Here is a 13,896-nt window from a genome sequence, read left to right on the forward strand (position 1 = left end):
TGTATGTATGTATGTATGTATGTCTATCTGTCTGTCTGTCTGTCTGTCTGTCTGTCTGTCTGTCTGTCTCTCTGTCTGTCTGTCTCTCTGTCTCTCTGTCTGTCTCTCTGTCTGTCTCTCTGTCTGTCTGTCTGTCCGTCTGTCTGTCACGCTCCCGCTCTCTATTTTCCTGTTTTTCATTTGCGGTAAGAAAAACACGTTCATCACCTACATAACATAATAAATTTGTTCGTAATGATGTCATCGTGACTATCATATCCTGGTACACTAAACTAGGTTATCGGACATCAACTGGCCAGCATACCTGGTTTACTATAGCCACGTATAGTACATATTTTGTAATCATGGGGTCGCTGATGCTATAAGACGACATCGATTCAATGATGACCATAAAATGTCTACTCCTACCTTTTTGGAAAAAATATTCTCGTCTTTGTCATGCATATTGACGTTTTCTAGGCTTGAGGGCAAAGTGGTAAGCAATCAGTACAGATGACGTATTATTTGTTTCGGATATTTGTGGAAAAAAAAACCCACACCCTTATATTATTATATAGTGTGGTAATAGGTTAATTAGACTATGACAGCATGGAAAAGTTGCATCAGCTATCATTGTAGGGGCGCGGAAGATTGACTTAGCTAATCACCCCATATGAATATAGATGACGTGTAACAAAGTTTCGTTCAATGAATGAATTCTAGAGTTGTTGGGTAAGGAGTGAAAAATAAATAAAGTAAGCTGAGAAGGAAATTATTCAAATACAGATACACTAAAACATGAAAGTGACAATAAGATATACAAATAATGAGCTGGGGTGGGGGGGGGGGTTAACAAGAATCTACGAAATTGTCGAAATATAAGCCTTAGGGTTGTTGTAAAATAACATCTTTAATGAAAACGTGTTGGTACAGACAAATGAAGTAAGTTCGCATACACCTGCTGGACGTGCTCGACCTTTACCTTACATTAGTCTCAGTTGTAGAATTAAGTTCACAGTTTGCAATGGTTTGGGAGAATGTCGACACCCTTAGTAGACTTATTCTCAATTTGTATTGGTTGATTTATTTAATTAACGGTGTGTCGTGGCAATGTAATTTTATTATTCAGAGAGACTACGGTAAGGGTGAGGTTTTTTTTTTTTTTGTTTCTCATCTCCAATGGAAAAGTCAGGTGGGGCGGGCGGGCGAAATAAAAAAAAAGGGGGGCAAGAAAAAAAATCTGTATTTTTTCAGTTCTATTCTCTCTCCTTTCTGTCTTGTCAGTCTCTATACAACTTCTTTTCTCTTCTCTTTATTGAATTCCTTGTTACAAGTCTCTTTCCTTCATTTTAGCAAGGTTGACAAGTCCTTAGAACAACTTTGTAAGAAGATGATTAAATACTTATCGTCCTGATGGGTGTATATCTGTAGCCATGAACTATTGTATGATTTTATCAGGAGTACTAATACATTCGTCCTATTAATCAAAGTGGCATTGACATCGCTAACAATTTTTTCAAGTTATCCAATTTGAACTTCAGTGTGTAACTTTTTGAAACACTTACGTGAATTTTCATTTATATAAATCATTACTTCTATGAAACATTTTTCTTCAGTGTGAACTTGTCAAAATAATCCACCAGATAACATGTAAACATTTCTAGAACTCAGAACTCCTTTGGGATTTACTGTTTAAAAGTAATTAAAAGAAATAACCTCGGAATTATGCATGTCATGGGTCATGAAACGCTATGGAGTCGATCATTTCCCCGATGATACAACTGATTTAAAGCTAAAAACTGGTCAAGAAATTAGGAATGCAGTATGACTTTTACCAATTTTAAGCATAATTTTGAAAATGATGGAAATATTCTGAGCTATCATTACATTGCAGCTAAATGTACTGCGCGACAGTATTAATTTCGAGCCCTGTCCCTCATCAAACCTCAACGGCCTTAGACACATGCTGCTCTGATGTAACAAAGGGGGTGGGTGGGGGGGGGGGTAGACGGCAGTGTTCTGCCAAGGTTTCCAACAAGTGGGGACAAAGGCCCCTTGGTTGCAAAAAGTGGTGCCATTTGACAGGGAGTGGGGTCAATTATTATTGTCTATGAAATATTCATATAAATTATCTCAGACCACTATAGAGATACTGTGGTCTGAGATATTCCATTACGTATAGACCATTACCTAACTACATAAAAAAAATTCCATTCATAATAACAGTTCCCAGTAAGCTATTTTTGAAAATTGTGTACTACACATTACACCTTATAAAAAGAAGGCAATTAAGATTATGTAATTTTAAGTCATTTCTACAGAGTATATTATATATTGTTTAGAAAGATTGGACAGCCAGGTAGTCACAATTTTTAATCTGAATATCAATGAATAGCAGTGCTCAAATTCATAATTCCCTTTTTTCAGACAAGGACAAAGAACAACTTCAAAATAAGTCACAGTGAACATATGATTGAATAAAAACTTTGAGAAATCATAAACTTGTAACCACTTGTTTCATTTTTAAAATTGTTAGTACACTGCTGTGTTTATCATTCCCTCTTCAAATTCATGACATTTTGAAGAAAAAAAAATCCCTGACTTTAAGAAGTACCAAATGTGAACGAAAAACTTACAAATAATAGTCAAACAAACTTTAAAATAATTTATTTTTTATTAATTAACCGTTACTGGCTGTGTATCATGATTTGGTCCTGCTATATCAAATGACAGCATAGTTACATACCGTAAACTTAACTTGATACGGAAAGCTGACATTAGGTGTCCTTGAAACTCAGAACTTGAATCTTTAACTAAAACTATCAACAACGTCAAAGTTGGGATGCTCTGTAAATACCACATTAATTTTTTCTGATTTGCACAACAAGTTCGTTCTTCATGTCTGACCGGGCGCACATGCATCGGCCGTCTATAGTGGCCATGCCAGTGATTACGCATTGATATTGATTCAGTGCCCAACATTCACATGTGTCACTGTCAACATCATGCAACAAGATCCCCTAACACAGCTTTTTCGGAATCAAAATACACATGTACTCATTTAATTTAACCCATCAACAAATGGAAATCACAACCGGTCCCATAAATTTGGTTTACTTAGGCTTCTGAGCTGTGGCAGATAGATGTTCCGCGTTCCAGTAGCAAGTTCAGTGTTCGCACACGTCAGTGAGTAGGTCAGAGGTCACGACAAAACATGTGACGAGAGACGTCCATTTCGACGTCTCATCTACTCCCTCTAATGTTTCAATTTGTAGATAAAGTTGATCAAAGTTGATCTTTTTTGTGGCATTTTTATGTTAACAATAGAACTGCGTGTTGTCACTGTATCTTATATGATGTCAACAAAACTTTCCCTTACGCAGTCAGTATACTTCTTGTGGGATTGACGTCGAGTCAGAGCCTGGCCTGGTCCGGCCGTGGACTTAGATAATTTTGATGTCTGCCGTAAAATGAATGCGCCAAAGCGACGCAAGGTGGGAAAATTATTGCGTCATTTGTAATTTTAGGGGGCCAATGTCGCAAGGTCGTGGCCTCGGCAGAACTGGTCTAAGACGCCATGAGAAACCTTACAATTTTGCTGTGCTCAGGGGTCGGTCGGAAATAAAAAAAACTTTTTTTTTCTGATGTCGGAGCTGCAAATCAGGGTCGGTCGGGAGATGAGAAACAGAAAAATAAAAAGGGCCGCCCTAACTAAGATGACAAATAACGTATTTACTACCCACGGATGTTTAATTCACTGAATTCACTTTGTTTGTCTGACTGACTGACTGACTGACTGACTGTCTGTCTGTCTGTCTGTCTGTCTGTCTGTCTGTCTGTCTGTCTGTATGTATGTATGTCTGTCTGTCTGTCTGTCTGTCTGTCTGTTCTGGCTGGCTGGGCTGGCGAGCTGGCTGGCTGAATGAATGTCTTTTTGTCTTTTTGTCCTTCTGTTCGTCCTCCCGCCCATCCGCTCACCAACCCGCTCGTCCACAGGTGTTGAATTCACTGCCTGTTTGTTTGTTTGTCTGTCTGTCTGTCTGTCTGTCTGTCTGTCTGTCTGTCTGTCTATCTGTCTGTCTGTCTGTCTGTCTGTCTGTCTGTCATTCACGCTCCCGCTCTCTGTTTTCTTGTCTTCATTTGTCGTAAGAAAACCGCGTTCATATCGCCTACATAACATAATAAATTTGTTCGTGATGATGTCATCGTGACTATCATATCCTGGTACACTAAGCTAGGTTATCGGACATTAACTGGCCTGCATACCTGTTTTACTAAAGCCACGTCAAATCTTCGTATAATACATACTTTGTAGAGTCATGGGGTCGCTGATGCCATAAAACGACAGCGAATCGACTAAATAATGATGTCATTACAACTTCCTTTAATGTCCACCCATACCTTCTGAAAGGCTTGAAGGGATACTCATGATAGTGGTCAAGTAATCAGTACGACTAACGTATTATTTGTTTCGGTTATCTGAGAATGCCGACACCCTTGTATAGTATTTATTTAGTTAGCAGGGTGTAGCAGTGTAATGTATTATTCAGATAATATTAACTCAGATAACAGATAACCTAAATTTACTACCCACAGATGTTGAATTCACTGTCTGTCTGTCTGTCTGTCTCTCTCTGTCTGTCTGTCTGTCTGTCTGTCTCTGTCTGTCTGTCTGTCTGTCTGTCTGTCTGTCTGTCTCTGTCTGTCTGTCTGTCTGTCTGTCTGCCTATCTGTCCGTTCGTCCACCCCCACCCACCGCTTGCCCACATATGTTGAATTCACTGTCTGTCTGTCTGCCTATCTGTCTGTCTGTCTGTCCGTCTGTCTGTCTGTCTGTCTGTCTGTATGTATGTATGTATGTATGTATGTATGTATGTATGTATGTATGTATGTATGTATGTATGTCTGCCTGTCTGCCTGTCTGTCTGTCCGTTCCTCCACCCCCTCCCACCCGCTTGCTCGCAGATATTGAATTCACTCCGTCCGTCCGTCCGTCCATCTGTACGTCTGTCCGTCTGTCTGTCTGTCTGTCTGTCTGTCTGTCTGTCTGTCTGTCTGTCTGTCTGTCTGTCTGTCTGTCTGTCCGTCCGTCCGTCCGTCCGTCCGTCCGTCCGTCCGCCTGTCTGTCTGTCTGTCTGTCTGTCTGTCTGTCTGTCTGTCTGTCCGTCCGTCCGTCCGTCCGTCCGTCCGTCCGTTCGTTCGTTTGTCTGTCTACCTGCCTGTCTGTCTACCTGCCTGCCTGTCTATTCGACATGTGTCACCAATGACTGATAGACACAGATGTGGTAAACCCATGACAATAATGTATCATAGTACTCCGTACTTTACCGTGCTTACTGGTATTGTAATCTACTGCTGTTGTATTTCTATAGGTATAACATCCATGCTGGAACATTTCCATGATATACATGTACAAGCAATCTGGCTGAGTCCGATCTACGAGTCACCAATGGCTGATTTCGGCTACGACATCTCCAATTTCACCGCCATAGATCCTATTTTTGGTACCATGGAAGACTTTGATGAAATGATAATGGAAATGCACTCGATGGGTGAGATTACCTCAGACTTGTGTGTTGTTTGGATAATATAATTATGTTAGGGACGATCGCACAATTAAATGTCACATAAGCTGCGTTCGTGTGTGTGTGTGGGAGGGGGGTGGTAGGGGGTCTGGCGTCAATGCAATTGCTGAACTTTACATTTTCAACACGGATTGTCGCTCTTCTAACTAAATTTCGACCGGTTCTGTATTTACTACTGAGATGACGATAGGTTGATAAGTTGTAATGTGATATACAGTGCTGCAGCACAACTCGACACATTACGACACGACACGACACAGCACAGCACAGCACAGCACAACACAACACAACACAATACAACACATCACAGCACTGTCAGCACAACACATTACAACACAGCACAACACATCACAACACAACACAACACAACACAACACAACACAATGTAATACATTACAGTAAATGTAAAATAACAAACATTTATCCTTTTTTCTGTGTTATCATGGTGCGTATACTTTTCCCACATCTTTATTCACAAATCTCACTAACAGAAACTGAGAAAAGCTTATTTATTACAATACACATAAAATCAACTACATCTCGTTGGTAATTAGTTACGACTGTAGTATGACTTGATAATATTCATAGGACACCACTCCAGGAAATGGAGATATTTTCCTAAAGTATGGCTTCTGACTCTCTTTACACTTAATCAGTGGTTGAACATTGAATATTCACAACTGCTGTTTCACACTTAGTCTGTATTAAAGGTACGCCGTGACAGGTCGCTCTCACACATCGGCCGGTGAGGGCGGAACGTCACGACGTAGCTTACAGTCTATTTCACACGGAAGTGTAGAGCATTTTGTACTCGTGAATATTCAATGTTCAACCATTGAATAATGTATTTCTGCTATCTCCCATGATGCAATAGCCCATAGCATGTACACTAATTTTATTTCCCTTTTCTATGTGAAATACATAGAAGACTTGTTTAAGCAATACAAATATACAAAATGATAAAAAAAAAATTCAAACACATGGCCATGTCCTCTTACAACGATTGTTTGGTAGAAGTTACGTCAATGACTTCTGACCTCTTTTCGTTTCTGAATAGATATCAAATTGATAATGGATTTCATACCAAATCATTCAAGTGACGAACACGAATGGTTCGAGAAGAGTCGAGTAGATAGGACTAACGAGTACGCTGACTACTATATGTGGTATGATCCCGAACCGACATGTTGGGATTCAATCAATAATACAATGCCTGAGGACGAGCGTGTATGCTTGCCGAATAATTGGGTATGTAGTAGCTGACGTTAGACTTTGCGTTTTCCCGCCAAAACTTCAGGACAGCCAGAACTTCATTGGAAAAGGATAAGTATGCACGCTTTCTTTGAACATACGTACGTATATGTTATAGCCAGCTTCCCCCCCCCCCTCCATTAGTCCATGGTTATACCGAGACCGTTCGTACATCGTTGAAGATATCATGGTCTGGTCAAAGTTCACCTTTAATTTACTTTCCTACTAATAACAACTATCATCTTTGAATATTTAATATATATTTATATGCCTATCTATCTATCTATCTATCTATCTATCTATCTATCTATCTATCTATCTATCTATCTATCTATCTATCTATCTACCTACCTACCTACCTACCTACCTACCTACCTACCTACCTACCTACCTACCTACCTACCTACCTACCTACCTACCTACCTATCTATCTATCTATCTATCTATCTATCTATCTATCTATCTATCTATCTATCTATCTATCTATCTATCTATCTATCTAATCTATATGTCCATCCACCTACCCATCCGTCCGTTCAATCCGTCAATCCACCCATCTACCCACCCACCCAACAATCCATCCACCCATCCATTTGTTACTCTTTTCTTATCATCACAGGTTAGTGTTTTCAGTGGTTCGATGTGGGAATGGGAACCTCGTCGGCAACAATTTTACCTCCATCAATTTTTGAAGAAGCAGCCAGACTTGAATTGGAGAAACCAAACAGTTCACGAAGAAATGATGGTAAGTTGTATTATTGCATCAGAGTGCATATAACTGCAAACATAGAGAAACTGAAGATCTTATAATTTAAAGAGGAACTCCACTACAGAAAATAAAAAGGGATTGCCATTAATTTTGTATTTTGTGGAGAGTCATTTCACGGTTTTAAAGCACATAATTAATTTTCGCTCGGTTGCCAGGAGTCATAAAAAATCGAAACTCTTCTTCACCTCTACTGTTCTTTCAGTGGAACATAACATGAATAGTCCACACTGAATATTCATGTCTATTTATTAAAGGGAAAACGCTCTTATGGGAGATATTCTATTCACTGCTCATGTAATGAACCTTCATGTCTGCTAAGCTAAGACTGTTCATCATTAGGACATGGCGTTCTACTGGAAGAACGATAGAAGTGATTAAGAAGTTTCAATTTGGTGTTGCTTGGTAACCGAGAGAAACTATTAAAATATGAAATCATGAAATTGCTCTACACAACCCCAAGTTTATGAATTTCAAAATGCCTTTATTTCCTCGATTGGCGCTCCCCTTTAGCAAGGTATACTACACTGTACTAAATAAAGGACGTCCATTTTAAATTTGGTTGGAAATTATCGGCAATTAATCTTCTCACAAACTTTCGCATAAATCAGGTCATATATTGTTTTAGATATCCAAACACGCATGCAAAGTAAGGTGAAAGATGTGGCAAAGGTAAGGAAAAGGTTCGAAGACTTTGAAAATTTATGAAATTAAATGCTTTGCCTTTTTTCCAGGATGCTATGGAATTTTGGTTGAAGAAAGGTGTTGATGGTTTTCGTATTGATGCCATTAAACACCAGTATGAAGTAGAAGACGTTTATCAAAACGAAACAGCCAATCCAGACTATGTACCCAGAGAGAATGAACAGCAGGTTTGAATATTGCAAATTATATTCAAATATTTTCACAAAATCTAAAAATGTGTGATATTTGTTTAATTTTATGTTTATGTTTTATGTTTCTCATTAGTTTTTTTTATGGCAACTATGGGTCGGTCGGTCGATTAAAACATATTGAAGAAATAGAGCAAAAATCATCTTCTTCATGTTCCGCTGCCTCTCATTTTCCTTCTCTCTATCTTCTTTTCATTAGAAACTTGGTAACAAGCCCTTTCCTAGCTGAGGGTTGAAGTCTTCAACACTCATCTAGTGGTCAAGAGTGTTGCCCAAACTCCTCTCATTCAAACTATGCAAATGATCTATTTACTAATCACTTCTCTCTTCTAAACTATGCAAATGATATATTTACTAATCACATCTCTCTTCTAACCTATGCAAATGATCTATTTACTATTCACCTCTCTTTTAACCTATGCAAATGATCTATTTATTATTCACATCTCTCTTATAACATATGCAAATGATCTATTTGCTATTCACACATCTCTTTTAAACTATGCAAATGACCTATTTATTATTCACATCTCTCTTTTAACCTATGCAAATGATTTTACTATTCACCTCTCTTTCTCTTATAACCTATATGCAAATGATCTATTTACTATTCATTCTTCACCAGGCTCAGTACTACAGTTTAATTCATAACCTAACGACTGAGCTACCAGAAATCCACGACGACTTAAGGAGATGGAGAAGAGAATTACTTGATAAATACAGTGAAGACGGCCAGTACAGGTAAGACAATGTATTGCTAATGAGTACTGATAAGCAATCAACCCTTCTTCAAAGTGGCAATAACTTTAATTTAGTGAGTCTAGTTAACATAAACAGTTTTGCAAAAGTTAATCTTACATTGATATATATATATATATGTATATATATATATATATATATATATATATATATATATATATATATATATATATATATATATATATATATGGCAGTAAAACATATGATCGTTGTTGATGGCTACACGATTATCACCCTACCTGTACCTGATTACAGCGCCCTCAACGATTGTATATCTCACTCTCCTTAAAACCCATTTTCAATTGATTCATTCATTGATTAATTGATTGATTAACTAATTGATTGATTGATTGATTGTGTTTGTATACGTTTTAGTGGTTGACCTTTCAGCTGGATATTCGCCAGTAAAAGTGTGTGCGCATGCGTAAATATATGGTTTATACAACAATAACGGTGTTTTTACATGTAAAGTTTTCATGAACTGTAAACAGAACATTGATGATGACGTTTGCTATGTCAAATTATCTATGCTGCCATACAAAAGATTGTGTGCTATGATTTTGAATAGATTCGAGGGTATTTATTACCTTAGACCGTATTCTATTATATACTGTTGGTATTGCTCATCAGTTTATAATAAACCTACACAGTGAAAATAAACCTTCCATCTTAAGCTTGCCTATTTCATAAAGGATAGCAAAGAGAGTGTTTAGTGAAGTTTATTGTTGATTACTATGATAGAGATAGATTAGAATGAGCTTTTGTTTCTTATAAATTAATTTTTACTCGTAGGTTTATGGTAACAGAGGCTTACAGTCCACCCCATGTACTCATTGACTACTATGGTACAGAGGAAGAGCCAGAAGCGGACTTCCCTTACAACTTTGAATTAATTGAGTTGAAGAAAGACAATCTAAACGGTACAACAATATACAATATGGTCGAGTTGTGGCTTAGTCATGTACCAGAGGGAAGATGGCCTAACTTTGTGGTGGGTTCATATATGTCTCTGGTTGTGTATTACCTTGCGAAACTTGTGTTTATTTATGTTTATGTTTATGTGTGTGTGCGTGCGTGCCTGCCTGCATGCGCATGTACTAGTATGTATGTATGTATTTATGTATGTATGTATGTATGTATGTATGTATGTATGTATGTATGTATGTATACGTATGTTTAAATTTGTATGTATGTATGTATGTATGTATGTATGTATGTATGTATGTATGTATGTATGTATGTATGTATGTATGTATGCATGTATGTATGTATGTATACGTATGTATGTATACGTATGTATGTATGTATGTATGTATGTATGTATGTATGTATGTATGTATGTATGTATGCACGTCTGCCAAGGAGGGCATGTGGGAAACTAAACACTGCGAAAAATGACGACAAATAACGTACGAAGGTGACGGAGTACGAGGAATGGAAATGTCGGAACCCCTGTCGTTATAAAGACGTAACATAAAGCTATCTTATCCATTTATTATCTTCAGCTTGGTAACCATGACAACTGGCGTATTGCTGACCGTATTGGTTTCCCCTACAAACGAACCATGAACGTCATGTTATTAACGTTACCCGGCACACCAACCACGTACTATGGAGAAGAGATTGGTATGAATAATATCTATGTTTCCTATAATGACACTCAAGACCCTTTTGCAAAGGATAATCCGGTGAGTGTATATATAGATGTGTGTGTATGTATGTATGTATGTATGTATGTATGTATGTATGTATGTATGTATGTATGTATGTATGTATGTATGTATGTATGTATGTGTGTGTATGTGTGTGTGTATATATATATATATATATGTGTGTGTGTGTGTGTGTGTGTGTGTGTGTGTGTGTGTGTGTGTGTGTGTGTGTGTGTGTGCATGATGTACATGAAGGGTTACAGACCATTTTTTGATTCTTGTCAAAGTCTGCGAGTCATTAACGGATAATTGACATGATGAAAATTGCACAGGCCTTGTACATGACTACGGACAATTTAGATAGGACGTATGAATGGCATGTTTTGGTGCAAAGTAAGAAAACGTGAAAAGGTATGGCAGACTAAAGTATAAGTTGTACGCCATCGCATTTACATTGATTCATATATACTATCTTGACAATTTATTCGTTTTCAGTGTTGCTGGGAAGAATACTCACGTGACCCTGAACGGTCTCCAATGCAGTGGACACCTGACCCACCGTCTGCCGGGTTTAGTGACACTAATAACACTTGGCTGCCGGTGAATGAAAGTTACCAACTCGGTATTAACGTACAGGTAGGAAGTCCATACATATATCCTACGAGTTTTAGGATCGTTGGGTGGCATCTCAGTGACTGTGATGGAATAGATTGAGCTGCATACGCGACAGAATTAAAACGACTTAGCATGAAGTGTTGGTGGTTTGTTAAAAGTTGATTTTTACAAGAGCATTATAATGTAGACATTTTTTCTAATTCATAACAAAGCAATACGTCATCTGTCTATAATTGTGAAGTATAAATAGTATAAGTGTACAGTTATCTTGAGATACTTGTGACGCCTGCAGGCTATAGAAACATTATGGCCAAGGTTTAGGTTTTTAAAGATGTATGTATGTATGTACGTACGTATGTATGTATGTATGTATGTATGTATGTATGTATGTATGTATGTATGTATGTATGTATGTATGTATGTATGTATGTATGTATGTATGTATGCATGCATGTATGTGTGTGTGTGTGTGTGTGTATGTATGTATGTATGTATGTATGTATGTATGTGTGTGTGTGTGTGTGTATGTGTATGTATGTATGTATGTATGTATGTATGTATGTATGTATGTATGTACGTACGTAGGTACGTACGTACGTACGTACGTACGTACGTATGTATGTATGTATGTATGTATGTATGTACGTTCGTACGTACGTACGTATATATGTATATGTATGTCGTTTGTTTGTCTGTCAGTCTGTCTGTCTGTCTGTCTGTCTGTCTGTCTTTCTGTCTGACAGTCTGCATGCCTGTCTGACTGTCTCTCTGCCTATCTCATATCTCTGTCGGTTTAGCAACGAAATATGTCACAGGAACTTTTGTGGATTTTGTAGAAAGATATCACCAGGGCAAGTCAGACGTGGATTATTAAAGTTGAGGGCGTGATACATGACTTGTTGAAACAAAGATCAGTTTTATTAAAGTTAAACAATTTTTGAGTCGGTGCTACCACCATACATGATAAAAAATATAAATGTAATAACAAGTGTTATGTGTTCGAACAGACGTGTTGATAAAACAACATATCAGTCAATCAAGTAACTGTTCTTCATTCATAATTTACTCTTGCTTCTGATGTATTTTCATATTCGCTGAATATTAATAAGCTTATCAAAGTGAACGGTAGACTGACAGATCAGCCGTTGTGGGCGCTGTTTAATCTCCATTTCTTCTAAGAACGGGCTGATAAGCCAAGACCGATGACGTAATTAGAGTCTACATGAACAGTTTTGATTATTTTTTTTCATTTCTCTCAGGAACAGCAAAGTAGTGAAGACAAGCAATCAATCATGTCCTTGTATCTCCTACTGGCCACGGAGCGTCAGAAACACCCAGCTCTACAGCAAGGCACTCTTCGCTATGGCATTGTTGACGACAAAATATTCTCGTTCGTCCGTGAGATAGATGACCATCCCAGTTTCCTGATCACCATAAATGTGGGGAGTAGAAGCTCCTTAGAAAACTATCATCGTCATGTTGATGACATTCCTGAATTTGGAACTATCACCATCAGTAGTACCATGCAGCATAACGGAAAACGAGTGAATCTAGAAGCGTTGACAGTTGCACCGACAGAGGCGCTCGTCATTCAACTAGATCCGCTACCTGTTGCTGCTGGCATGGTAACGAAACCAATGCTGTGGTCAATCGTCGTTTCTGTGTTTGTACTACTGAAAATTGTGGCGTAAACAATTCGAAAGACAATGTCTTGGACGATGACGTAACACTGTGATGCAGACTTACAAAGTCTTTACGTCGTTAGAAGTTAGGAATTCACATTACGTCATCGTTATGAATAAATTAATAACTATAGTACTGAACGCAACTGCACTTGAAGTAGAAAGTCGGTAGAATAAAACGCACATGCTTTTAGTTATTTTTGCCACATGAACTAGATCTGTGATTCCATTTACCCGGAATGTTACTCAGACACTTGTTTGAAGTCCATTTTCATTTAGCCGCATACTAGTAACTGCAAATAACAGTCACTATCATTTCTAATAATTATCGTCGCAAACCACACCCTCTTTTACGGCACCGAGAAGTTGTCGTTTCGCAGTGTCACGGAAGAAATAACAGCTCTGGTTTGCGATAATGATTCTAATACTAAATTCAGTACCAAGTAATAATGGTAGTACAATTTCAAGTCGTGTGAATATTGTAAAACGAGTTTAGGGAAACATGATGTACTATTACAGTAGAACAATGCTGTGTGACAATGTTACAACCAAGATCAACGTTGTGTGGACAGTTAAGTCTACGCGACACCATTATAATTGAACCTGTCTTCCTGTAGACTCTGTGACGCTTAGGGGAAGCGTCATTGAAAATGTGTATAACCACAGGGGCGTGTATTATTGCTGAGATTTCCGTTTTCTTAGGAAAATATTATA

General features: G+C 37.9%; 1 protein-coding gene across 1 annotated transcript in view; it reads left to right on the forward strand.

The window, feature by feature from the left end:
* The window catches only part of LOC144440664 (maltase 1-like), a 13,606-nt gene extending 415 nt beyond the window's left edge, over positions 1 to 13,191 (forward strand). The window contains exons 2-10 of the mRNA XM_078130049.1: positions 5,352 to 5,531; positions 6,622 to 6,812; positions 7,435 to 7,560; positions 8,316 to 8,453; positions 9,100 to 9,215; positions 10,026 to 10,224; positions 10,739 to 10,921; positions 11,381 to 11,521; positions 12,760 to 13,191. Of these exons, the coding sequence (XP_077986175.1) occupies positions 5,363 to 5,531; positions 6,622 to 6,812; positions 7,435 to 7,560; positions 8,316 to 8,453; positions 9,100 to 9,215; positions 10,026 to 10,224; positions 10,739 to 10,921; positions 11,381 to 11,521; positions 12,760 to 13,191 (1,695 nt within the window). The 5' untranslated portion in view covers positions 5,352 to 5,362. The remainder of the gene's footprint in view (positions 1 to 5,351; positions 5,532 to 6,621; positions 6,813 to 7,434; positions 7,561 to 8,315; positions 8,454 to 9,099; positions 9,216 to 10,025; positions 10,225 to 10,738; positions 10,922 to 11,380; positions 11,522 to 12,759) is intronic.
* Positions 13,192 to 13,896: the final 705 nt, after the last annotated feature.

The sequence above is a fragment of the Glandiceps talaboti genome, chromosome 10 (genome assembly GCF_964340395.1).
Source record: "Glandiceps talaboti chromosome 10, keGlaTala1.1, whole genome shotgun sequence".
Classification (NCBI taxonomy): domain Eukaryota; kingdom Metazoa; phylum Hemichordata; class Enteropneusta; family Spengelidae; genus Glandiceps; species Glandiceps talaboti.